The sequence below is a fragment of the Notothenia rossii genome (genome assembly GCF_949606895.1).
Source record: "Notothenia rossii genome assembly, chromosome: 2".
Taxonomy (NCBI): Eukaryota; Metazoa; Chordata; class Actinopteri; order Perciformes; family Nototheniidae; genus Notothenia; species Notothenia rossii.
The window spans coordinates 28,034,859-28,060,618 of record NC_136904.1 but is presented as its reverse complement, the minus strand read 5'-3'; the positions used below and the strand labels follow the sequence as shown (position 1 = coordinate 28,060,618).

The 25,760-nt window shown below is 42.9% G+C and overlaps 2 protein-coding genes across 10 annotated transcripts in view; both read right to left on the bottom strand.

Annotated features, from left to right (window-relative positions):
* Nucleotides 1-5,432: 5,432 nt before the first annotated feature.
* Nucleotides 5,433-20,324, bottom strand: LOC307028969 (small ribosomal subunit protein eS17-like). 2 transcript variants are annotated; one of them, XM_079664417.1, is made up of 5 exons: nt 20,213-20,324; nt 19,071-19,222; nt 7,806-7,911; nt 7,428-7,493; nt 5,433-5,540 (listed from the first exon to the last, which is right to left on the bottom strand). In XM_079664417.1, exons 1-5 carry the CDS (start codon nt 20,213-20,215, stop codon nt 5,463-5,465), a joined length of 405 nt encoding a protein of 134 aa, XP_079520543.1. In that variant the 5' UTR covers nt 20,216-20,324; the 3' UTR covers nt 5,433-5,462. The 2 variants fall into 2 exon arrangements, with proteins under 2 accessions (XP_079520543.1, XP_079520542.1); XM_079664416.1 differs by having other exon boundaries at nt 20,149-20,268.
* An 860-nt stretch (nt 20,325-21,184) lies between these two features.
* csnk1g1 (casein kinase 1, gamma 1) overlaps nt 21,185-25,760 on the bottom strand; it is a 30,464-nt gene continuing 25,888 nt past the window's right edge. For all 8 annotated transcript variants that reach the window (XR_013805190.1, XR_013805191.1, XR_013805192.1 and 5 more), the window contains one exon: nt 21,185-25,391. Coding sequence is in view for 4 of the 8 variants with exons in the window: in XM_079664550.1 (XP_079520676.1) it covers nt 25,337-25,391 (55 nt within the window). In the remaining 4 variants the exon portion in view is untranslated. The remainder of the gene's footprint in view (nt 25,392-25,760) is intronic.

The following is a 25,760-nucleotide window of genomic DNA, read 5'->3' as shown; positions in this document are numbered from 1 at the left end:
AGATAACCCAGTGAATTGTGTCCCGTGTAGTGCCGAGAGACGGGAGTCAGAGGCGGGGTATCGAAGGTACAAGCTAGACTTTTATTTAGCATCTGAAAACACATGTAAACAACTTCATGCCCGGGAAGCGAAGACCGGCGGAAACAGGAAGTCCGGTTCACTCAAAATGTCCGTGCAGAACAATACCCCAACCCATAGATCCGTGGGTGAATAATGTCAATCACCACACAAGCCCCCCCAGTATTCACCCATAGTCAAAATCCTCGTGCCTGGGAGGAAGTACCACCCGACCCCGGCGCGTACGAACCACAAGGGCCGAGGAGGGCGGGGCCGCAGGCGAGGGCAGGGGCGCCAACGAGGGCGAGGGCATCCCCACAGGGGGCGGGGGGCGGGCCATGGGAGGGTGGCCCCGACGTGGGGGAAGAGCCAGTTCCAACGGCCTGGAAACGTCCATGTGAGCAGGCTTAATCCGATCAACGGACACAGTCTCAGGCCTGCCACCAACGTCTACCACCAGGCTCTTGTCCCCGTGACGTATGACCCTGAACGGACCGCCGACCGTATTCCGGGGGACACCCGGAAAGCTGGGTTGCTTTGCTGCGACGTGGGGACGGGTGCGAATGTCCCGGCGGTCTCCAGCAGGGAGGAGCGCTGCCCGGCCGCAGACCAGGGCACAGTGGCGGTGGGAATGAATTCCCCGGTGACCCGTAGCGTCTGGCCATAGACGAGCGCCGCCGACTAGGACTGCAGGTCTTCTTTGGGAGCACACCTGAGGCCGAGCATAACCCACGGGACCTTATCCACCCAGTTGCCGTCTGTCAAGCCGGCACGGAGTGACGCCTTCATGGACCGGTGAAACCGCTCACACAATCCGTTAGCCTGGGGGTGATATGCGGTGGTGCGGTGCAGCTTGACCCCAAAACCCACAGCAACAGCGTTCCACAGCTCCGAGGTGAACTGAGAATCGCGGTCAGAGGAGTGGTCAGACGGGGTCCCAAAGCGCGCCACCCACGTGCCGATGAAAGCGCGGGCGACGTCGGAAGCTGACGTCGAGGCGAGGGGAACGGCCTCGGGCCAGCGGGTCGTCCTGTCCACCATTGTAAACAGGTAGGTGAAACCGTGAGAGGGGGGAAGCGGACCCACAAGGTCGACATTGACATGGTCAAACCTCCTCTCAGGAACTGCAAAAAGTTCACAAGGGGCCCTAGTATGGCGGTGGACTTTGGCCCGTTGACACGTTGCCACGCACGAGTCGACCCAGGACCTCACGTCCTTCTTAAGCCCCTGCCACACGAACTTCTGCGACAACAACTTCACGGACGGCTTCCTACCGGGGTGGGAAAGATTGTGAACCGCCTCAAAAACGGGTCGGCGCCAGTCCGCAGGGTCCACCGGTCGAGGCTGTCCCGTGGAGACGTCACACCACAGCTTTGCGCCAGAGTCACCGACCGTGACCTCCTCCAGACATAATCCCGTGACCGAGGCCTTGAGGGTATGGACCCCGTGGTTAGAGACCTGGTCAGTGCCCATGCGGAGGAAATCGAGGCCCAGCTGTACAGCTCCGATGACCGCTCTGGAGAGGCAGTCCGTGACCACGTTAGCCTTGCCAGCGATGTGTCGTATGTCCGTGGTGTGCTCGGAGATGTACGAAAGCTGGCGTTGCTGTCGGGCGGGACCACGTCTCGGACACCTTGGACATGCAGAAGGTCAGTGGATTGTGATCCACGAACGCTGCAAACTCTCGGCCTTCCAGCAGGTAACGGAAGTGGCGAACCGCCAAATAGAGACCAAGGAGTTCTCTGTCGAAAGCGCTGTACTTGCGCTCCCTGGGAGTCAACTTGCGGCTGAAAAAGTCGAGCGGTTGCCAGGCGCCGTCGACCCATTGTTCATGCACCGCGCCCACTGCGTAGTCTGACGCGTCGGTGGTGATAGCGATGGGGGCCCTGTGTGACGGGTGAGCCAACATGGCGGCTTCGCTCAGGGCGGCTTTGGTGGTGTTGAAAGCGACCTCCCTTTCAGCCGTCCAGTCTATGGCCTGGCCGGGGGACTTTCGCTTGAGGGCCTCGTACAGCGGGCGTATGGTGTGGGCCGCCCGGCGGATGAACCGGTGATAAAACGTCACCATCCCGAGGAACTCTCGGAGCGCCTGAGCTGTAGGCAGTCGTGGAAAGGCAGACACGGCCTCCACTTTCGACGGGAGGGGGGCGGCCCCATCCTTGCTGATGAGGTGCCCGATGAAATGGATGGAGGAAAACCCGAACTGATACTTTGCCGGGTTGATAATCAGGCCGTGTTGGTTGAGCCTTGCGAAAAGGACCCGGAGATGTGCCTGGTGCTCTTCGGAGGAGGAGCTGGCGACCAGGATGTCGTCTAAATAGACGAAGATGAATGGCATGTCTCTGAGCGCTGAATCCATCAGCCGCTGAAAGCACCGAGCTGCGTTCTTAAGTCCAATTGGCATACGCAGGAACTCGAAAAGCCCAAACAGCGTAGTTAACGCAGTTTTGGGGACGTCCGAGGGGTGCACCTGCACCTGGTGGTAGCCCCACACCAGATCCACCTTGGAGAAAACCAGCTTGCCCGCCAGGTGTGCAGAGAAGTCCTGGATGTGAGGGACCGGGTAGCGGTCTGGCGTAGTGGCGTCGTTAAGGCGGCGGTAGTCACCACACGGTCGCCAGCCACCGGCTGATTTAGGGACCATGTGAAGCGGCGAAGCCCAAGGGCTGTCTGAGCGGCGGATGATGCCCAGACGCTCCATGTTGACGAACTCCGACTTGGCGACTGCCAGCAAGTCAGGGTTGAGCCGCCGGGCCCTAGCGTAAACAGGGGGGCCTTCAGCGTCAATGTGGTGCTCTACCCTGTGTTTGGTAGTGGCAGCGGAAAATGTGGGCTGCGTCAAGTCGGGAAACTCACTGAGAAGGTGCTGGAACTTGTCGCCCTGTGAGAGTGAGCTGGAGAGCCCGCTGTATGAGGCCTCGCCGCGGGTACACGTGAACGAGGCAAACGTCAGCGCGTCCACCAGGCGGCTGTTCTTGACGTCCACCAGCAGTCCGTGAGCGCACAGGAAGTCTGCGCCGAGGAGGGCGAAGGAGATGTCAGCCGTGACGAAATCCCACTTAAACCGCTGACCCTCGAAGCACAGGTCCACTGTGTTTGTGCCATAGGTGCGAATAGGGGTGTCGTTAGCGGACGTTAAAGGTGGGCCGTGGCCTCCACCGGCGGCATCCTCCGCTGTAGCCGGCAGGACGCTCCGCTGGGCTCCTGTGTCACAAAGGAGTCTGCGACCAGAGAGGGTGTCCCTGATGAACAGGAGCTGGTTGGATGTGCCCATGCTCGCGGCCACTACCGAGCGCAGGCCTTGGCGTTACCCGTTACCTTGTAGGTGCCGGGGGGCAGCATATCTTCGCTTTCGCCCCGTAGCGTGCATGGCAATAACACAGGCCAGGGCTGGAGTTGCTGACGTCGGCCCCGGGGCTTCTGCTAGGTGGCATGCCTGTACCAGGGAAGGTGCCGCTGCATGTCGGGGCCAGCACCTCCGGGGCAAAACGATGTGTTGCCAGGAAGAACCGGTCGGCTTCTTCGGCCAAAGCGCGGGGCTCAGTAATAGGGGTATTAGCGAGTGCTGTCTGTACATGCGGGGGCATGTGCCGAAGAAACAGTTCTATGAACAAAAAATGAGGTTCTTCCGTACCCAGCAGGCTGAGCATAGTCTCCATGTGGTCAGATGGCTTGTTGTCCCCCAGGCTATGAATAGCGAGCAGGCGTCGGGCCCGTTCCGACCTTGACAGCTCGAAAGTCTTTAGCAGTAAAGCCTTGAACGCTGCATATTTATCCTGGGAAGGAGGAGATGTAATAAATCCCACCGTCCGGGTTGCAGTGGAGCTCCCCAGCGCCGAAACAACGTGAAAATAGCGTGCTGCGCCGTCAGTCAATAATAGTTATTAATTTAAATGAGCCTTGTTTTGACTTTGCCTCTTTAGTTGATATTTGTGGTTTATGCTACAATGTGCACCAATATGTGTACACGTTTGCAGACATCAAGTATGATAAATTGGATTATTGATTGGTGATGGTGATTTTATGATTTTCTTATGGCTGCTTATCTTCCAGGACTTTTTCAAGGCTGCACACAGAAGGAGAACGTTTTGTGTCAGTTTAGTGGTTCTGTCCTGGAGAGATGATAATTTTACAACATAAAGTTACTCAAATACATCTTCGATCTTCGCAAATCAGTTATGAGTCTTCAAACAAATCACGCCCAATTTAAGGCGGGGCGGCCGCGCCGGGGCCTCTCATATGACGCACACCTGCTAGCCTGTTGCATTATTCGTTCTCCGAATGCCAGGAAGGATTCTTGCCTAGCCTCTGAAGGACCTGACTCGGAAGACATGTCCTACCAAGGAAGCATCCTTGACATAGAGAAACACCCAGGGTCTCATTCTCAAGAGACCTGTTTATACCCAGAATCAGTACTTTTGGAACAGGAAGAGAAATAGAGGGATATGAGGCATGGCTAGATTGGGTGATCCGTTTGTTTTTTTGACCAAAACACTTTATAGACATGTTTTTTATATATCTGAGACCTATGCTATTGCCTAAAAATAGCATGATAGGTGACCTTTAATATTTTAAAAATAGAATACTATGACTTTTTAGTGATATATTTGGCATAGGATGCTATGAATTTCATTGGCTGTCATGTTTTTGACATCGCGTATTGTAGGACTGCACGATATATCGTGTTGTGACAATAATGTTTTTGCAATATCGTACAGCCCTATCGTATAGTATGAATCATCTTACATTTTTCAACTAGTATGACTTCTTAGACATACTGTAATATTACTTTTCATGCCATTTTAGACATACTAGACTGATTTTTTTCAACTTACTATGCCATAGCTTTTTTTATATTTTCAACATACACCATGACTTTATACACATTTTAAGATACTATAACATATTTTCTTTCATATATTTGGACACTATCCTAGGACTCTACTATACTTACTTTTTGAAAGATATTTTTATGTCAGCAAACTACAAGTTTATGAAACTTGTTAACATAAAATGTTACTTTTATGGCGAATCAAATTACTTTTATTAATGTTTACACTCTATACATGCTAACTTAAGTACTAAAATCTTGGTTAAGCTAATATAGGGAAATAACCAATTGTATCTCAACATTACATTTTACTTCCCTCAAAGGTATTCCAGCAAGACAGTTCCACACCGTCTCTTCCCAAATATAATATCCCTGTGTCGATCCAATTACTTTAATCATTTCGATACTGCTTTGCTGTAAGCATACTATCTAGCTCATGAAAAACATTTTCGTTTTGCAGTTCATGCATCGTTTAGGAGATATTAATCACTCAATGCTTTAAAACAAAGAAAAGAAGAAAAAAAGACACATTTGAACAATTAAGTCTATTTATCACAAGGTTTATTCAACATGATTACATTCCTCGTGGAGTTTTGAAGTTCATTCCAATAGTTGGCTGAGTGACTTGAAGGTTGGAGAGGCCACCGAAATCCTGCAAGATGAAGAAAAATAAATTCATGATTTGGGAATATGTATACATCACCACAGGGTTATTTATATGACAAAACCTTTATAATAAGGGAACACAACTAGGGCCGGGACTTTAACGCGTTAATTAAGATTAATTAATTACACAAAAATTAACGCATTTTAATCGCACTTATTTTTGCACCGCGGAACGTTTCTCACTGGATGAGTTTCAGGGGTACCGATTATACTGGAGCACCAACTAACGTTCATTACTTCAGACAACAACAAACCACAGTGAACAATAGTCAAACATGAACGAACAAGCTGATGAGACCGCTTTGGTTGGCCCCGTGGATGGGACATTTTGTTTTAAAAAACGGACGGATGGAAGCGTCAATAAGAGCACGGTTGTTTGCAAATTATGCAAAAAGGAATTCGCATATCACCGCAGCACATCAAGCCTCAAGTATCACCTCAATGCAAAACATATAGCAGCTAGCGTGGAAGCTAGCGTGGACGTTAGCCCGACTCGGAGTACAAGGACCCACACCCAATTCGCGTTGATCAAACAGTGGCCTATGCAACAGAGAGATTTTATTTTTCATCAGGATATTGGAAGAATAGGAGGGATTGAGGTCAATCACTGGCACTTTTTTATTTTATTTTAAATGGTACACTTTATGTTGAACTATTTATTACGTTGTTGGTGCAACTGGCACTTTATGTTGAACTGTTTATTGTTTTGGCCAAGGTTATTGAGAGAGTTGGACTGAAATGTATTAGATTTTTTAAATCAACGGTTGGTAAATCAACAAAGTCTGTTATGGCCTCTGAAGCAACAGAGAGATGTTTTCTAATAGTCAGGGTTTCCAATGTTCTGAATGTACTTGAAAGTATTGTGTTTTACTTAAAAAACAAAGTGTTATAGTTTACAGAAGGTCTACCTACCTATAGGCTACCTGAATCTCTGAAATGTACTATATTCCTAAATATGCTATTGCTACACTTTATGGCAAAAATTGCACTTTTCTGTTGGTCTTGGTTAAGTACCATCTTGAAAAAAATAAACAATGTTTTGTTGCTTAAGCTTATGTATTCAGTCATTATTCAATGGTATACTAAAATCGATGTGAAAAAAAATTGCTTCTCACTGTTCTCAGGTCAAATATTTATATGTGATTAAAAATGCGATTAATTGCGATTAATTAATTACAAAGCCTGTAATTAATTAGATTAATTTTTTTAATCGAGTCCCGGCCCTAAACACAACATATACTTAATTAATGCATGACTCATGTGGAGTATTTGAATGGCTCACACTTAATAAATTGCCTTTAAAAAGGTTATATTAATGTGCAGTTACTTCTTCAGTAACTGCTATTTATATAATATTTTACATTAAAAATCCTGTTGATAAAGAAACCTTGAGACAGTTGATCTAAAAGCTGTCTGCAGTATCCACAGAGTGAAGACCTTCACAAGACATGTGTGCAGATTTAATTTTGCAATCTTGTTAAAAAAGTTATTAGCACATTGATCTTCTCAGTTGGCAGGGAAAGCTTCAATTCTTTAAACAAAGGTGCAGCTTTTAGCGACTCATTTTTTTGTTTATGAGTAGTATTTATGACGGCTTAATACCCAACCTTAAACACCTATCAGTAACGTAATAAGTTACACCTGTTCTAGTCGCCTATTCTTTCATGAGGGTTTTGCCCCTTTTTTTATTTCTACAAATGTGTATGTGTTTATATCTGAATGTAGTAATCTTTCTTTATTTACAAGCTCAGTACATAACTTGATTTGGTTTTAAAAGTCAAAATCTCTCTGGAATTTTAACAACAGCGAGAATCTGCAGAACAAAAAGTTATACCCGTCACGAAGAAAGCAGAACGATTTGTTTCACACTTACCAGCATCTTGAGCATGTCCTTTGTGTCAGGATCCACCTCGATGAGCTCGTGGTCCAGAGCAGAAATCTAAAGGCCCGAATTAAAAAACAAATTAGCCACCGAATTGTGTCTTGTTTAACATGTTCAATTCAAGTTTTTGCGACTGACATGAAGTTAAAAAAAAGTGTTTAGACTGTCAGTAATACCAATCATTATCAATCAAACCACTTACAAAACCTGTACGATTTTTGTGAGTTTTCAAACCAAAAACATTTGTATTTCCTATGAGCCTAGGGGTGGGCGTTAACTGGAATGCACTTGATGTGGTATAGCTTGTTTACAGGGGATCGCCCACCCCTGCAGGAAACACTCAAAACCAAAAGAGACGGGGTCACATACCTCTGGGACGTAGTTGTCTCTCCTCTCTCTCTCCTCCTCCTGCAGCTTGATGGAGATTCCTCTGACTGGACCGCGCTGGATGCGTTTCATCAGGTGAGTCACATACCTGAGAGACAGACAGGGGGTTATTATTATACTGATGGGAGAAACAACGGAAGACATTCATATTTAATGTCATAAAATTCACCCTATCAAGTTAAAATATTAAATATAAGTTGGCTATAGATTACAACATGCCATTCTTTCCACTGTTTCATGTAAGTGTTACTTGATTAATTGCTTAGTACATATGGAAAACAATCTGGCAATAATCAGGTTATCAATTAAACATATTTAAAAATGACCCTGCAATTTAAAAAAACTGATGAAGGTATTATGTTTGTTAACCGAAGCGATAGTGGTTAATTGGGCAACTGCTCTCAAATTCACAATACAATATTGTGAGTCACATTCCCTAAGACAAAGAATATAATGGGAAAATGTTCAATGAGACACCACAATGGCCAACCCAGCATTCTGTAGCATCAATATAAATCATAGAAAATCAATCAACTCGGCAACAACAATCACATTGTGGCGTACCACAGTTTGAGTAGAGCAAAATCCCCAAATTTGATTAATTTAACTAAAGTGCTTTGCATTAAAAACCTAATAAGCATGAGCACAACTGACATCCAGCTGTCTCGAAAAAGTAAACAAAATGAAGGGTACTACAGTGTGCTCCATAGTTGGTAGCTACAAAAACACTTTTAATCAAAACACAAACAACTGCAATACAATAATTCGATAGGGCATGGGGGGCATGGGGGGCATGGGAGACAGCGAACCTTTAACGGCTGGATTTCCAGGGAAAGACTCGAGAATGAGAGGAGGTATAGTTGCAAACCATCGTGACTTTATTTAGCAAACACCACAAGAGAACAGCCAGCCAGCATGTAGGTGTTCAGCCCTACCCTCCGACTGAGGACTGGCTCTTTTATAGAGGATCTTATTGGGAGAAACCATTCACAGGTAATTTATAATAAATACACATTTCATCATAATGGTTATAACGAATATCTATAATATTATGTGCAGGCATGATTAGTGATTTATAGCCATCTGTTAATTTAATCCAAAACCCACATTATAACTGAGCATAATAAATAAAAATACATTCCCAACTAAAACAGAAACCCCTACGCCCATCTCGCCACTTGATTCGTGCCGGAACCTTCTTTGGTCAGTGTTTGTTTCCCCCGAGGACCTTTTGGCCAAACACACTGGAGCGGACACAGGACGGCCCATTCCCAAACCACCCCCTACACCCTACCCCTCCGTTTGCGCGTTCACGCGGAGGGTCCGTCATATTGAGGGCTGTTCCAAAGCAACGAGTGTGGAGCGGTGTGGAGGGGGAGTGGGCTATCAAGCCCTCAAACAGCGAGTCTGCAGCGGTGCTGACTTGAGACCGGTCTCTACCTGACCGGAGTCACGCTGTGTGTGTCCGTCAGGAAACACGCTGTTTACAAGTAGTTCCAGCAAATATCCACTGATAAACTGCGATGTTAACAACCTCATGATAACCTCAAATGTTTTTAACTTAGGATCATACCTGTGTTTAGTCTAGAAAAAGGTAAATGTGTGCATTTTATTATAAAGTTGTGTATATTTACAGACCGTTGCAAAAACCAAGAAGCTTATAAACATCAGGTTTAAAACTAAAAGAGCTTTGAAACACAATGAAAGATGTTTGAAGTTTTATTTGAGTTATTCATTTAAACTTTTTGTCTAAGAGATGCTGATTTGAAACCGTTGTTACATACAGTTACGGCATTTCCTGTTTCTGCCGGAGAGAGGGGAGGCCGTCCCAAAGCTTGCTGCTGTATTTACTCCCTCCATCTGACAGGAGGGAGCTTCGTTGAGCTGCGAGTGTTTCTACAGACGGAGTTCACTCCGTCACGGAGGGGTAGGGTCGAGGGAGTGGTTTGGGATTGGGCCGACGAAACAGCATGGGTAAGTGATGGAAGTAAACTTTACACAGTTTTCACTTCTAAAATTAATGCAACTTAACGTCATGATATATACACGCCCAAACATTATTTGCACACTGATTAATCTCAACCGCTGTCAATCTTACACAATCATAAACACTTTTGGCGCTCTCGCTAACTCCCCTCTCTTTTCAGGTGGAGCCGAGGACCCAACCAGCATCTGCCATACGACATTCCAATTAATACGGTTTAATCATTTAATAAATACTACATCAATAACTAGTATAATTTATATAAAATGTACAAATATGCAATGCCAAACTGTACTGTGTAAATCACGCTAATAAAGTTCAAACTTTTCACTACTAAAGTGCTGAGTGACATTATTACTGTGCAAAAGGAAGTTGTTATATAAAGTGCAAACCCACATGCGCAATATAATAACAAAGTTACCCTCGTTACAGGGCAAAACCAGAGCCCCACTCTTCATTTTCTTCAGCACAAACACCAGCTAAATGTGGTTTCACAGTGAAGAGTCACAATTCCAAGAATAACTCTATTAAAGTGGGCGTAAAATGTTTAATTCAGATGAACCGCTGCAGGAAAGTACAGCAGTGAAATCCTCTGGAGGATCACACTGCCTGCTGATTGAGAATGTCTCTGCACTCACTTCTACCAATGACATATTACCAAACAGCTCTTTGGGCCACAGCAAACACAACTTTGTCTAATTCTGACATACAAGGAGAGGTGTCTGCAAAGTGAGAGTATCATCTGCAGAACACCCATACTGCTATCAGTCAGTTTTTACATACTCATTGATCATATTATAAGAAACAAATCTGAACATGGAAAATGTGATATTTTAAAATGAGGTAATTTACAGGGCAGTTTGCACAATTAGCTATCTACTAATTTAACCAGTAAATAAACACTAGACATCAAGCAGCTTTTAAAAACCATGAGGTAGGAAGGATGTTGTAGACCAGGGTTGCGGTCGAATAGTCCATTTAGCTTCGGAACCTTCCTAACGGAGTGAAACGAACCGGAAGTACCTCAGTAGGCGCGTTCATACCGGAGTACTTTTACCCGTTTAGTTCCGTTAGTGCCTGGAATTTTGCATTCAACTTCACACCAAAAAGAGAACTTAGTTCTGAGAATTTTTACCCCCATTTTTAGTGCTTGCTAGAGAGGTGGTACTATCCTGGGGAGAAAAAAGTACCAATTTTGATTGGCTGGGCGAATTACAAACCACGCCCTGTAAAAACCTCGGAAAAGTTTTGCGAAGCCGCCATTTTATTTGCTGGCATTAGCATTATTAGCATTAGCCCTGCACACCAACGGAGAAAGAATAAACAAAAAAAAACATGGGAGCGATGGAGTGATGAGGAGGTGTCGGCGTTCTGGCGATTTACTCTGAAGGCTTCAGTAGAAGCCAGTCTGCAACTCCGGGAACTTCGGGTGGCAGTATACGCCGTGAAGTTTTTTACGGCCTGCCAGTAAACCCAAAGAAGAAGACGAAGTGACGTCAGCGGCTTCATTTGCGTAATCTTCCCTCAGGGAACTTATTCCGGTGTGAACACGATCTGTACTTAGTTCCATGGGGGTACTAAGTGCTGGCACTAAGTGCTGGGCACTAAATACGGTGAGTGTTTAAGTAAATAAGTGCCGTTCAAATTCTCTAGATCAGAGGTGCCCAGTACGTCGACCGGTCGACCGCGGGGGCAATGCTGGTAGATCGCGAGTCATTCATAAATTTATAAAAATCCAGCTCCGTTAAAATAGACAAAACAGGTTTTGATCCCTCCTCCCTTGGCCTCCCTGCCACTTAATTCAGGAGGTGACTTGATTGACAGAAAAAGCGACCTATTGCTTTCCAGTCTGTTAACCCAGAATGCAAAGCGATACAAAATCAGTCAAGTGCCGGGAGAGACAAACAACAAAATGAGTGCGGGAACGAGCAAAAAGCTAAAGACAAACCACTTCCACACAGAATGGGAGGGAGAATCTTTTTTTGTGATGTCACATTCAAAGGTTATTTGCCTTATTTGTAAAGCAAGTGTCGCTCTGCCAAAGAAAGGTAACGTGGAGAGGCATTATCGGAGTGTTCACAAGGCATATGACAGCGACTTCCCTCCGAGTAGCGAGTTGAGAAAGAGAAAGGTCATGTATTATTGCTACACAAACATTATCTCTTAGTCTTGGTGTCGCCAACTCGTTTCTAACATGCAAAAAGACAAACAAATGCGTCTATGGTCGGTGTATTTTCTATCTTTCCAATCCAGAAGAGATCTCTCTCTCCCCCGTCTGTTTGCAAGGGGGCGGGGCAGTTTACACACACGCATCTGCTACATGCAGCAACACACGGAGGAGATGGTGGAGAGAAGCGCTCCAAGCTGTGGTTACATGTTACCCGTCTTGAGGTGGACAATGCTCGTCACCAAAAGTGTTTAGCATGTAAGGGCGGTAACACGAGCAATTTGTCTAAACATTTAGCAAAAGTGCACCACATTCAGACGGAGGAATGCACCGGGTTCGACTGTCTTTCTAGTAGCTCTGTAGCCCCATCCACAAGTAACGTTTCCACGTCAGGTGTTATGTATGCTAGCAGCAACACACGGAGTTAACTACATTATACAAACATGGGTTAATGATTAGAGGTAACTGAGTTATTTATTTTGTTAAAGTTTCAGCTATTCTGTTTCCAGTTCTGTCATCAGATTATTTAATAAGATTTGTTAAAACATTGTTGTTTCTTTTGATGTGAAATATTATTTATTTAATTCAAATAAAAAGCAATGTTAATTTTGTTCACAATTTGTTAAGTTAATTTAATAATATATGTATTTTTGAATCAAGTATTCATCTTTATTGTCTTCATTGTTAGTTTCCACATGCCTAAAACAACCTCAAACTAAATCTAAAAGTTGATGGCTAAATAAGAGCGTTTGAGAAATTGCGCAAGGCACACAGTAGTAGTCCGAATAGTCGATTAATCGTTTCATTAATCTATAGATTAATCGATAATCAAATTAGTCGTTTGTTGCAGCCCTATTGTAGTTATCCCATGTAAAAATAAAACGTGTTATTCAGCAACCCTTGCAATTTGGGATTTTATTTTTGGTTGGTAGACCTCGGTTAGCTGGTCATTTCAAAAGTAGCTCACCAGCCAAAAAAGTGTGGGCACCCCTGCTCTAGATGATAGGAAAGGAGGTTTCTAGCTTCCTTTATAACCTCCTTTAGCTTAGGAAACACTGGACCATCCTTTACGAAAGAAAAGGAGAAAATGCTGCCCCACAATGCCTTGCGGCCGCAGCATTTGCCGTCACACAACAGTCGGCTGTTCACGGAAACAACCGATTATGACCGAGAAATTATATCATGAAAGTTATGGTGCTTATTAAGCATTTTCAAATGTATGTGGTATCTGGCCAAAGTGCTTTGTTTTGAACGTTCATCAGTGTTATAATCAAAAAGAGAAATATGAACGTTAGTTTTTACTGAAATCATCAAATAAAGTCAACATTTCACTGAGCTGTGCGGGGTTTGCTCAACTTTTAAAATATATCTGAATGGTGATGTACACAGTGATAGATGTTAAGGACTAACGTTTATAATAAATACATTTGTATTTATTTTAAAATATTTTCATACAATCATACCTATTGGGATCATTTGTATTAATGTGGACCGGAGGGAGAGGGTGACGAGCATAAATTTCACTTTCCTTTTTTATTTCAATTCCAACTTTGGTCATGAAGAATATGTTTCTCTGTTGTCCACGTTCATAAAGCATAAAACAACAGCATCAGAGCACGGTACAGAGTCTCTAGATGAGTTTACAGTAGTCCCTCGTTCTTATTAAACATCCATGTAGTCCGTTGTATAGAACACTTCAGATTCCATAGTTTCACCACAGCAGCAGAAGCATTCATGACGTCCGCTGGCGCATCATAAACACGTCGGATAGTGTAAGTGCAGTCGGATTCTCTAAAGCACCGCAGTCTCTTCTCCTAAGTCCTTTTGAATTCTCCTATCCACTATCCCTTAACCCCGTGAAGTTTCACACAGAGGTCAAGGAATAGACGATAGGGATACAGGGCTCGACATTAAGGGCTGCCCGATGGTCCGGGGCCATCTAGTATTTAGCTCGGGCAATGAAGCCTCACCTGCTGGTTGCCCGATCGGGCAATCTATTATGCCAGCAGCTCACGGATCCAGTAATGAGTGACCCGACAGTAAAACTAAACATATCTATAACTAGTTTAAGTAGTTTGAGAGGTAATTAAAATAGCTACGTGTGATATTCTAACCTGAAGTGTGTGTTTTGTCCGCTCACCGCTGCATGTGATCATGCAGAGCTGTGTGTCGACTCGTCAGTAGCAGCTGATCTCTCTCTCCTGTCGGATTAGACTTCACTCGCGTTTATGTCCATATTGATCAGATCTAGCTAGTTCTAGCTAATGATAGGACTACCTGCTTATTAAAAGACACCTAAACAATAAGTGTCGCTATGCAACTGGGTGAGGCCAGAAAGTATAGCGCAGCATTATGCATTTGTTTACATGCCCACCGGAACCCCGAGGCATTAGCAACAGATCAACGCACAATCAACCCATACAGCACATCTCCTTCTCCACATTAAGTGTTAGACATTAGAATTGACTATTCTTGTCTTTCACATACTCTTCTTGTCTGTCACATAAGTGGCGCAACTGAAGCAGTATTGTGCTAAAGGGAAATTATTGTGACCGAAGAGATTTAGATTTGCCGGCCAACGGGAACTCTGACGTCGCCATTTTGTATGGTTCGCGGATGCACTCGGCTCCTCTCGACTGCTGCTCGGTCAGCTTCCGGATGAGGAGGCATTCGTTCGACCAACTTACAGTAGATAACATTACAAACATTTTTAACAGGGTCCATAATAGTGTAAATAATGTTTGTTTTGGCAGTTACAACTGAATGTAATGTTTTCTACTTTTTTACATCTGGGAAAGCATTTGCCTTCATCAGATGTAAAGTGTCTTGACCAACAACTTAAGTATTTCTTATAGCTATGCAGGGCATGCAAACGAGCAAACACAAACAAGAACAAACAAACAAGTGAAATGAAGAATAAAATTGAAATTGTACAATATAATATTTTGCTGGTTCATCTTATAATTCAGTCTAGAGAATGCACCAGACAGCATCTAAGACCTGCAAAAATCTAAATGTTCTAGGGGGAGGCCCCCCAAACCCTTTGTGGCATTTCGTCCGCACGCATTTTTCAGGGCAATCTCTATTGGGCTCAGGGCCATCTGTAAATTAGCTTAGATGGCTCACAGGGCCATCTCCCAAAATCCTTAATGTCATGCACTGGGATAGATATATAGATTTTTGGACTCTTCGACCGCAACCAAGGGGTTTTCAAAGTGTGGGAAGGTGAGCCTCCCCTCAGAGAACATAAAAGCCGCGCCCCCCCCTCCCAATTATTATTTTTGCTATATATAGACATTTTATTTATTGGGATAAACCCCTTGAGATGCACCATCTCGTTTTCAAGGGGGTCCCAATGCAGGGGTATTCAATTGCATTTCAAAGAGGTCCAGTAAGAGCAAATGTCATTAAATGCTCTGTTTTCGCTGTCTACCATTCTCTTTTTTGAGCACGCCATTTTAAATTACTCTGACGGTTTCTCTCTTCTTCTCTCGTCTCTGTGTGTGTTTGAATCTATCGTGCTGACTCACTGACTGCACCGATTTGATTGGCTGAGTAGCGTCACCTCCTTAAAACATGAAACAACAACTTTTAAAAACCTTTTTATTATCTCTATGTTTTAAACATTTTCAACATTGTAGATAAATCCTTATACAGATGGAGCGATTCATTTCGGACAGTTTGAAACGCGAGGGCCGTGATTGGTACGTGATCTGCCCTCGCTCAAGGGAAAACCTCCAGCTTGACTTGAGACCGCCCCCGTGATAGATAAATGTATTTATAATGAAGCCAGCTGCAATGGATCATTGATCCACCAGGAGGTGCAGTGGGGTTCCACACTGGAGCTCATGTGAAATAAAGTCAGATACAGTACGCTGGATGTACAGCGGAACTTTGTTAAGATCCATATGTCACGGATATCATACTCTGTGCTAAATAAGACACATGTAATCATTTACAAAACATCAACATGTTGTTATTTAACAAAATAATTTTGTTATTCGAAAAAAACGAACGGGAGGAAATGCAGCCCGGCTCTCGATTTTTAATCCTAATTTAATCATCATCTTCACCACGATCATTTATGTTTATGTTCGCCGAATTGACATGAAATCACTGACACATATGAATATACTGTATTCAACTTCATTAAAACGTTATTAACGTGCCTAAACTCAGTAATTCACCAAAAATATGTATATTTTAATGGAGTTTCGTCGGTCGATCAGGATCCCAAAGTGTAGCGGAGGGATCCTCATCTGGATGAAGGGTGTTATTTTCCCCATAAAGAACAAGTCGCTGCAAATTATCCCGCTTATTACATGGCCACATTCTCAACAAAGTAACGACATGACTCCCAATATTAATTGAAATGCTTTTATGGATTTAGAAAATGTTTTTATTGATTTAAAAAATAGTTGTATGTATTGATTTAAATTGACATGCATCCGCTAAGAAAAATAGTCCGTTGTTACAGTTTTTTAAACAGTCTGAATGAAACGGCAGCTCTCAGCTGTGTATTTACACAACTAATGGCCCATCAACCACAGCTCTCTCCCCCCCTCCCCCCTTGATCTTTCTTCTCCAGCAGCTAAATTAACGGTAGGTTACTCTGAGTGACAAGCTTACAGTTAGACACAACACTGTCATTGCAAGTGACCCTCAGTTAGTTGACTTTTATGTTCAACTGCTAAATTCGTTACTGATAAAAAAAGGGCTTCTACTGTACCTAATTACCTTAACACTAGAACCGCCAGAGGTTTTTGTATAGGCCTACCTAAACCCGTCAAATCCCGCTATTAGAATGCAATTTTTAACAACATAGGGTGCTACATAACACACTTTCAGGAAAAGTCAGGGACTGGGAGACTTTAATATTTTATTGAAAAAAAGTTACATTGCACACACACAACAACACATCACACAAATTGACCCGATTGGCGGTTCTAGTATTAAATAAACTCACTAATTAATGAAACCAGTTCAATACGCATTATTCTTATTCTTATCATTCTTTATGAGCGCAGAAATAGTCTTAAAATCAGATCTGTTTTTTAAATGAAATCTGACGGCAGGCAGTTAGTTCTGATCACCTATGATAAATGCGCCGCACCTAATCGCTGGCCATTCAGCCACAGACACTGTTCGAAATGGGGGGGAGCTAGGAGGAGCTTGGCTCCCCCGAAGAGGGAGGGAGCTCCCCTGAGGGCTGACTTTGAGATAAATAGGGGGAGCCCAAAACAGTCGTGCATATTTGTGTCACACAGATTAGAAATGTTGAGTTTCTGTAAATAACAGTTCTTGAAATAAATAATAGTTATTGTTCATTACAGTTTCTGAATATTTGTTTTATATTTGTGAATATGTCTGGGTGTTGCCATCTGTATGTGGCGGCGCTGCATTCTTACTTACGTTGCTAGGATTATGGCGGTGATGCCGGCGCGGTATTTGAAATGTTCATATTGATATTTTTTTAACTCTGGCTGTGTAATAAAAAAATATGGCAAAACGAAAACAGCCAAGCGTCACAGCTTTTGGATTCACAAGCAAAGAAGCGAAGGAGTCTAAAAATGACAACGTGAACGGAAAACAACTTTTAGTTGGCCGGCTGTAAGCGGCGTTAGGGTCGAGTTTGACAGCTCCACACCGAGGGAGAGGCCTGCCGATGCGGAGCCTGAAGAGGCTTCAACAACGGCCACATCCGCCGGCATAGTGACACCGTCTGTATTAGTAGAAGAGTGTTTTTATAGCAATTGATCGCATCCGCGCTGCTGCGCCAGTCAACAGAGCGTGCGTGTGACATATTTAGTAGCAGGATGTGCTCTGAAAAATAGGGCTCCCCGAAAGCAAATGAGTAATTCGAAAACTGACAGAGCTCCCTATATACAAATCAAACTGTAGAAGGTGTGAAAGCACCTATTGTTTTAAATAATGGTCGGAATGTGACCTGTGAGCCTTCTGAATCACCGTGGGACAGCACATTCTAAACTATAATGTTCAATCAATAAAGTAACATCTTATCTTATCTTAATAATATCTTCATATTAATAATAATAATAAATCATACAGTATGTGTCCGAAAGGGAGCAGGAGGAAGCAAACACATAAAATATACTGCATATTAAAGCAAACGATTGTAAAGGTTAAAGTATGAGCATAACAAATAAAGAAGTGTAATGCAAACATTTACATTATAATTATGATTATTTAATATATAAAGACTATATATTATTGAATTACAAGATTAGATATACTTTAGTTGATCTAAAATATTGATGTGTTAAAATGCTCTTCAAAACACAACTGAAAGTCCATGAAACTTGTCTTTCTGTATTTGTGAATGAAGCGCCATCTCCTGGTTAAAACCTGAAATTGAAAATCTGGCAACGCCCTCTTGGAAAATAGTGGGAGGGCTTAACATTCCTCTATACTGGTCTTTGGCTGGTGGTAGGCAGGAAGCTGTAAGCTGGAGTCCGAAATTCAGTGCTCCATCTGTATGCTCCCGGCGACACACTGAACGTCAACTTTGCCTCCTTATTACACTCACCCCTACTTTAGTGGGAACAATGATTCTGCGTCTTTGATGCGCACAGGCGGATGATGCGGAGATGCAATGTAGACAGGAATAAACACATTCATCCGGTCAAAGATATCGGACAGATAGGCCAACATTGCAACCCAGTTCATGTCCTCCATGTGCTTGACCAGTGGGGAGTTGATTTCGGCGAGGAAGAGGAGAACTTCCTCGTGCAAATCACACAAGCGAGTGAGGACCTTGCCCCGGGACAGCCACTGGACCTCGGAGTGCAGCAGCAGCTGTGGTGGAAGTGAGCGCCCATCTTATTGCAGAGGATGGAGAAGAGACGGGCATTCATGGCGCATAAAGTTAGCTGAAGTTAACTAGCTAGGTTTCACTGATTCTCGTTATTTTTTTCTCACGCTGCGCCTCCCCTGAAGCTCTCTGGCGCCCCCCTCGGGGAGGCACGCCTCACAATTTGAAAACCCCTCTTGTAGACAATCTAAAAAGGGACCAGCAGCTAGCAGGAGTGCATGTGTTTGTAGTATAAACTCATAAATAGCAGCACATTTAACTCACCCTGCTATCTTGTTGCGCAGAGGCTTGCTGGGGATGATGGCGATCTCCTCACACACCCTCTTGTTTGTGTGGAAGTCATTGCCCAGGCGTGTGTAGTATTTCTCGATGATGACCCTGGAAGCCTTCTTGACTGTCTTTGTCCTGACTCGCCCCTGAAGAGAAAACAGACGTTTAGAGTTCATTCATCTGAGAAATACAGTAATAAAACATAGCAGATGGATGTATACAGTGTAGTGATCACACTGGGAATATTATTCAGCTATTTTAGAAATCAAAAAGCTCAACTCATGTCCCAACAAAGCAAAACTATTCCCAAAACACCTTTGGCAGGGATATATTGACTCATATAGGCAATAGGCATATCGTTTCCTCACATTAAATCCCTTCAGAGGCACTGACACTCAGGGTGCACTTCTTAATAAAATCACAATGTAAGTTTAAATCCGTTAAAAGCATATTATTAGGAGTGAATATGAAGAAATTGAGAACGCTTTGTTGACTTTGACAATATAAAAATAAATCTACATCACTGCTTTCCGACCAGAAAACCATGGCTCCAACTAACACATTTTCAAGATAAATGGTATATTGAAAGAGAGATAAGAGCAGGAACATCTCCATTATACATATTAAATAAATAATAAATATAATTATTACAATATAAATTGTAATAATTGTCCTGGATTTTGAATCCACCCGTTTTTATAGCAATAATTACATAATTCTCTAACGACAGTAAATCTCTCCTTAGAAGGAAACGGCTTTCCTCCGTTACTAGTGGCAACAACGTCAAGTGGACTTTAAAGCCCAGAGTATAACATAATCTGAACAAAAGCGGAACTTTTACTAACTCTAAATACTTCAGCACCAGTGATAGTAACCATAATATAAATAGTTGAGCATCGCTAATATTCTGGTCATGTTTACGACCGCTTGTCTGCCTGTCAGCTAGTAACTTCAGAACATTTAGCCCGTGTTTTCATATGTAATGCCTAAGGAGTGCATCCAAATCCAGCTTTTAGAAATAATAGTGCAGTATGTGTGCAAAGTGATGCTTGTAACAGCTCTAAGAGCGGACCATCGGTAAGGATTGAAGAGGATTGTGAGGGCTGCTGAGGTGAAATGCTCTCTGTGTTACCCACCATGTTGACGGACCGGTGGAAGAGAGGCTCTGGATGATCATACAGGAAGTTTATAGTTTCAGCCCGCCGCTTAGCACCACCGAGTGGCCAACAGCGACCACTAGCGGCGGGGGGTCAGCAGCGAACATACAACAAATACATATTAACACTTTTCCTATTACTTTGTCAATAATAGATATGAAGAAATGTCAGAATTAAAAGAAAATATCTTGTCAAAATGCCATAATTCTTATTTTACTTAAATAAATGAACACATGCAATGCAATATATATGTAATCATATCATATTTATATGGTGGTGGATGCTGTTATAATAGTGTGTATCCTGTGACTTTTTCATAAGCTCAACTTTGCCTCTATTAACCTCACCTCTATGTCACATCACTTGAGAAAGTGTTGCCATCAGTTTCAGTACATCCTGGTCATGGTTACTGGATGTGCACAGCCTTGTCATTTTGAGTTTGATTGCTTTTGAGAAGAAAAAAAAAGCGACATTTTAGTTTGCATATTTTATCTAATTATGTATGTTATTTTGCTGCTGCGATCCCAGCATTCCTCTTAAGATCATCGTGTCATCGTGACTTTTAATTTAGAGCCGTACAACATCTTACCATTGACACTGACAAACTAATTTTGCTAACCTGTCCTGTTTCTTGTACACCTAACTATTAAGCAATTGGCTTCATTTACAGTCTAAACATAAGCATCTAAGCATTTGTTGTACACTTCAAGTTAACTGTCATATGTTATGTTGTGAAATTCCTGAAAATATGGAAGAGAAAACAATCTGGCAATAATCAGGTTATCAATTCAACATATTTAAAAATGACCCTGCAAGTCACCTCCCCTCCCAAATGTATATTTCTGCACCCACCCACTGAATTCATTATGTGTATATTTGCAATTTCATTAAAGTCAGATTACCATATTTGGAGCAATTTAATACAAAATCATTTGACAAAAAACGTTCCCACAAGGTGGAGAGATCTTTTATTTTTACATAAAAAAGGGTGCAAACTGGAGTTTCCCTTTTGGTGTGGAGGGAATAAAAAGAGATTTTATAGGATTCATGTGTGACACATTCTTTTATATGAATCCAAGGAGAAAACAAAAAAGGCATCTTAGTAAAAAAAAATTAAAAAAAGGACCTTTACCTTTCTGCAAATTAAAAGTATGAAACAATAAAAATAAGTAATGTGGGTCCTTCATTCTTGAAGCCCTTAACAAACTCATTCAAATACATTTTGTAGTGACATTCATATTTCAACACAATAATATTTATTTACAGTTTTAAGATTTCTCTTAATCATAGCTCTGCGAACAAAATGCTGAGGGGAGGATAAACTCTTGAAGCTGTACAATTAGATTTTCCACAGTCTGAGAGAAAAACATAATCAAAGAATACATATTTTATATGGAATCCCAACAAAAAGAAGAAAGAGTATAACTGTGAACTCTGTACAATTTTCAAATAATCACAATATTGCAATAAATGTTAACCTAAACCTCTCCCTTAAAGAAAAATAATACAGTAAATCCAAGACAATCCTAAAGTACAGCAACAAGGAAAAAGTGCCAGAGAACCCATAAAGACCGAAGCCATTCATTCACACGTTGTCTGTCCATTGCGTTGATTTACACAGCTTCGACACAGTAATGTGACTTACCCACAACCAGAGCCATCAACACAAGTCTGATTGAAGTGAATACCAGAAATAATGAGAAATGAAATGGAATGTGCTGTGAGAAGACATGAATGTTATTTATATTACATGAGGACTGGAAGCCATAACGTCTCATTGACCCAACAGTATACGAGTCCGACAGGGGAGAAACTCAAGACAGTACACTCACTGTCGTCTCCAGGTAAGCCATGCAGATACAAAACACACAGAGTACTCCTATATCGCTCTGTACGAGGCCCAGAGAGAGAAAAGTAAATACATCAGAGTAATATTTCTATATCTACCATTTCAGCCAGGACCCACAGTTTAAGGAAGAAGCAGACGCTGCGAAGACGACCGGTCACAAATCCAACTCTGAAATAATAAACTTGGTCGACAAAATGGTGTTGGTTTCAACATTAAGAAAGAGAAACCAACCGAAGCTAATCATAAAACACTTTTTCCAACAGTCTTTAACAACCCTTAAAACACTTCCTGGTACTGAATTGAGCCACGTTTCTCTGGGATTTGTGAACACGTCAAGGACACAAGGTGGAGATGGTCAAAAAAACATTCAACTTCATATTTTCCTGGCACGGGCAAAAGGCATGGGCCAGTAGTAGTCTCAAGAATGGCACTCGGGGAATTCAGGGGGAACGTCGAAGGCTATTATAGTCTTGATATCCATCTCACTACACAGAAATACTTCCAACTTTTCACAGGTAGCTGGAGTGAAACAGTCCGGGTGTGCTGATGCTTTGTGGGGAGAGTCACAGGCAGCAGATGTTACACGTGTTGGAACAAATAAAGGATTTTAATGGATTGGAATACATTATGGTTAATATTTCACAGAAACAAAAGTGTGATTTTAACCTCCATCCAACTCCTCTGGGTAAAACATGAACCCAACACTGGCACAGGACTCCACAGTCGGACACCTGTCCAACACACTCACGAGGCACTAAGGACATCTCAAGGAGATGAATACCTGTCATTCAAATAGCCCATTTTCCCATCATTCCCCTCAAATCCCCTAAAAATGTATGGATTAACTATGAAAATGACCAAGAAAATGCAAAAAACAAACATAAAAGGTCCCGTAGATTTTCATATTCAAGTACTTTCAATAACACAATAACTTAGACCCCGGAGTAACTGACATATCAGGGCTGAGAATAAACCAAAAGCTATACAGTGTAAATACACGCAACAAGCAGGTTTACATACTGATTCATTGAGTCTGCAACATCTACAACATTGTATTTCCAAAGATGATGGAGCAGGTCCACAAAACACCAAATCTAGCACTCCACTAGGATCAGATTCATATAGGGTGTGTGTGTGTGTGTGTGTGTGTGTGTGTGTGTGTGTGTGTGTGTGTGTGTGTGTGTGTGTGTGTGTGTGTGTGTGTGTGTGTGTGCGCGCGCATGCAGAGAGGAAGTAGGAAGGTGTCATGGCACAACAAAGGAGTGGGTGGGGATAAAAGTTAATTTAAAGTGTATTCCCTGCACCCTATAAGGAAAGCCTAGCACGCATAGGCAGCTACAATTAAAGTAACAAGCACGTTAGAGTTCAGTATTAAGAAGGCAGGGTCTCGCCAGGGAAAGCCGAGTCAACAAATGTAGTGCAGTCATGGTCTCAAGCTTTTTTTTTTAACCCTCTCTTTCCCCATAAAACCATGGCTATTTGGAATGAAAATTTTTTTTTTTGCATTCAACAAATTCACATTAGCAAGATATCAAATAAAAAAATAAAACACCTATGTACGCTAATTCACTCTCTGTTAGGAGGATAGGCAAGGTGACATGTCGAGGATATTGTTTCAAGGCAGTCCCCCATGACACTAAATACAAAATAAAAATGGTATGGACATGTTATTTTATCGCCCCCGCTGACAGTGGAGAGGGACCGGGGTTTCAGCAGTCGCCCAAACTTAAAACATGGCTTTGCAGCACAGGGGTCTTCAGACTGGGGGCAGGGACGACTTAATGCAGATTATTACACCAAACCTTCCATTTGGCATTGCTCTCTCTTGGGAATACATCCTACGTGTTGCAAGGGAATTAATTAACTACTCCGATACTAGTTGGCGAACTTCACTATACAAGAGACCCCAAAAAGATGCACTCCAGGTCACACAACCATCATGCTGTACTCAGGCGATGCGACAGGTTGGTGGGGGGGGGGGGGGGGGGGGGGGTTAAGGCATTGGGCAGTAGCGTGGAGCGGCTGTGAATCGATCTCCAAAGCACATCACGCCAGTTTCTCTTGTCACTCCAAAGCAACATCCCCCAGTGTCTTCCGGTGAAGAGTACATTTTTACCATCACATTGTTAAGAACAACATATCCAATCAATCTAATCCACTTAGTTTTGGTCAAACTTTTTTCCAACATTGGTCTTAACTTCTAAATTGCAATTTCCTTTCCATGCGCATGACAGATTGTATAAATGCTCCATTTGCATGTCTGTCCATACATTCAGTGTGTATGTTTTTAGATTTAGTAAGAAAACAGGTGGCAACCAAGAGATAAATAGCGTAAATAGCACATTGTTTTTAAGCCCCGTGAACAAGTGTCAGGTCGCTGCTCGTTATCACAAAGCCGACAGGAGCAAGACTGCATGTGAGTCGAAAGAGACTGTAGTGTGTTTTTAGCGGCGTGGTTAAGGAAAGTGCTTTAACCAAGCAAGGTGAGCAGAAGTCCTTCTCAGAGACCACCACAGTGCAGGAGACGTCTCTGGGCTTCGGTCCTCTCAGGCCCAGGGTCCCAGTGCCAAGGTTGACCTCTTTGGAGGAAAAAAGTGCAGGGGCCTAATGCTGATGCTCTTTCTGCCTGAAGATAGGCAGTTACACTCTTGGCTCCTTGTGTGTTCAGGTTTACATTCAGTCCCACGTCAGGAATGACCAAAAAGGGCATCGAGTCAAAATGAGTTGGCAAACTAATGAGGAGCAAACCACTTTGAACTGGGACTTGACAGATGGAAAATGAAAACATTATTTTGTGGGACAAGCAAATAAATGATAGTATGCAACAGGCTGAAGGTGGCAACACTCCACGGGAAGATCTCTCTCTCCCTTTGCAATACCATGGAAGAGAAACAGGAGCAAAAATCATCCAAAAATTTAAAAAAAAGTAAAAAAGCTGGGTTTCTTTTTGGATGGGAGAAAACAATTATAATTTCTTCTTTAAAAAAAAGGTTCCCCGTTTGGACGACTGGCAGGCAAAACATTCCAACAAATGTAGGAGGAAAAAAATAAAATAAAATAAAAGAAGACTCCCATCAAAAGACACAAGCGCCTTGTCCATCTCAACAAACCATTTTTACCGGGCCCCTCCAGAGGACAATTCAATCAAGACCTTTCGGTTGTCTCCCCTTATTATTCTGAATGGGACCTTATTGATTTCTGAGATCACAATCAACGGAGCGGGACACAGAGCGTTTCAGGTCGGTGGTGGAGGATCATTTCTGCCTCGGCGTGTTCTTCTTCCGTTTTCGCTTGAAGAAGCAGCAGCACCTGCGGACAGAGACACACATTACACCCATATGGAGATGAGAGGGGCTTCAGATGAAGCACAAAGAAAGAACAAACACGAGCGGGCTGCTTCAATTACAGTGTTGAATATCACGAGAACTGAAATGGAGTCTTTCAAATCTGGACACATGTGTTTTTGGGATCATAATAGTGAGAACTGCAGCTGGCAAAAAAGTTTGATTAGAACAAATCAAAGGCTGCAGCAGTGAAGAAAAGATTTCTCCTATGTAAAATAAAATGGAGCAGTGCACACAAAGAGCACAAGACAAGGTGAGCCTAAACGGCCAATGAGAACATACAAAGACAAACCAGCTGTGGATCAAGACATAGGACAGTGACTGGGAACTCTTC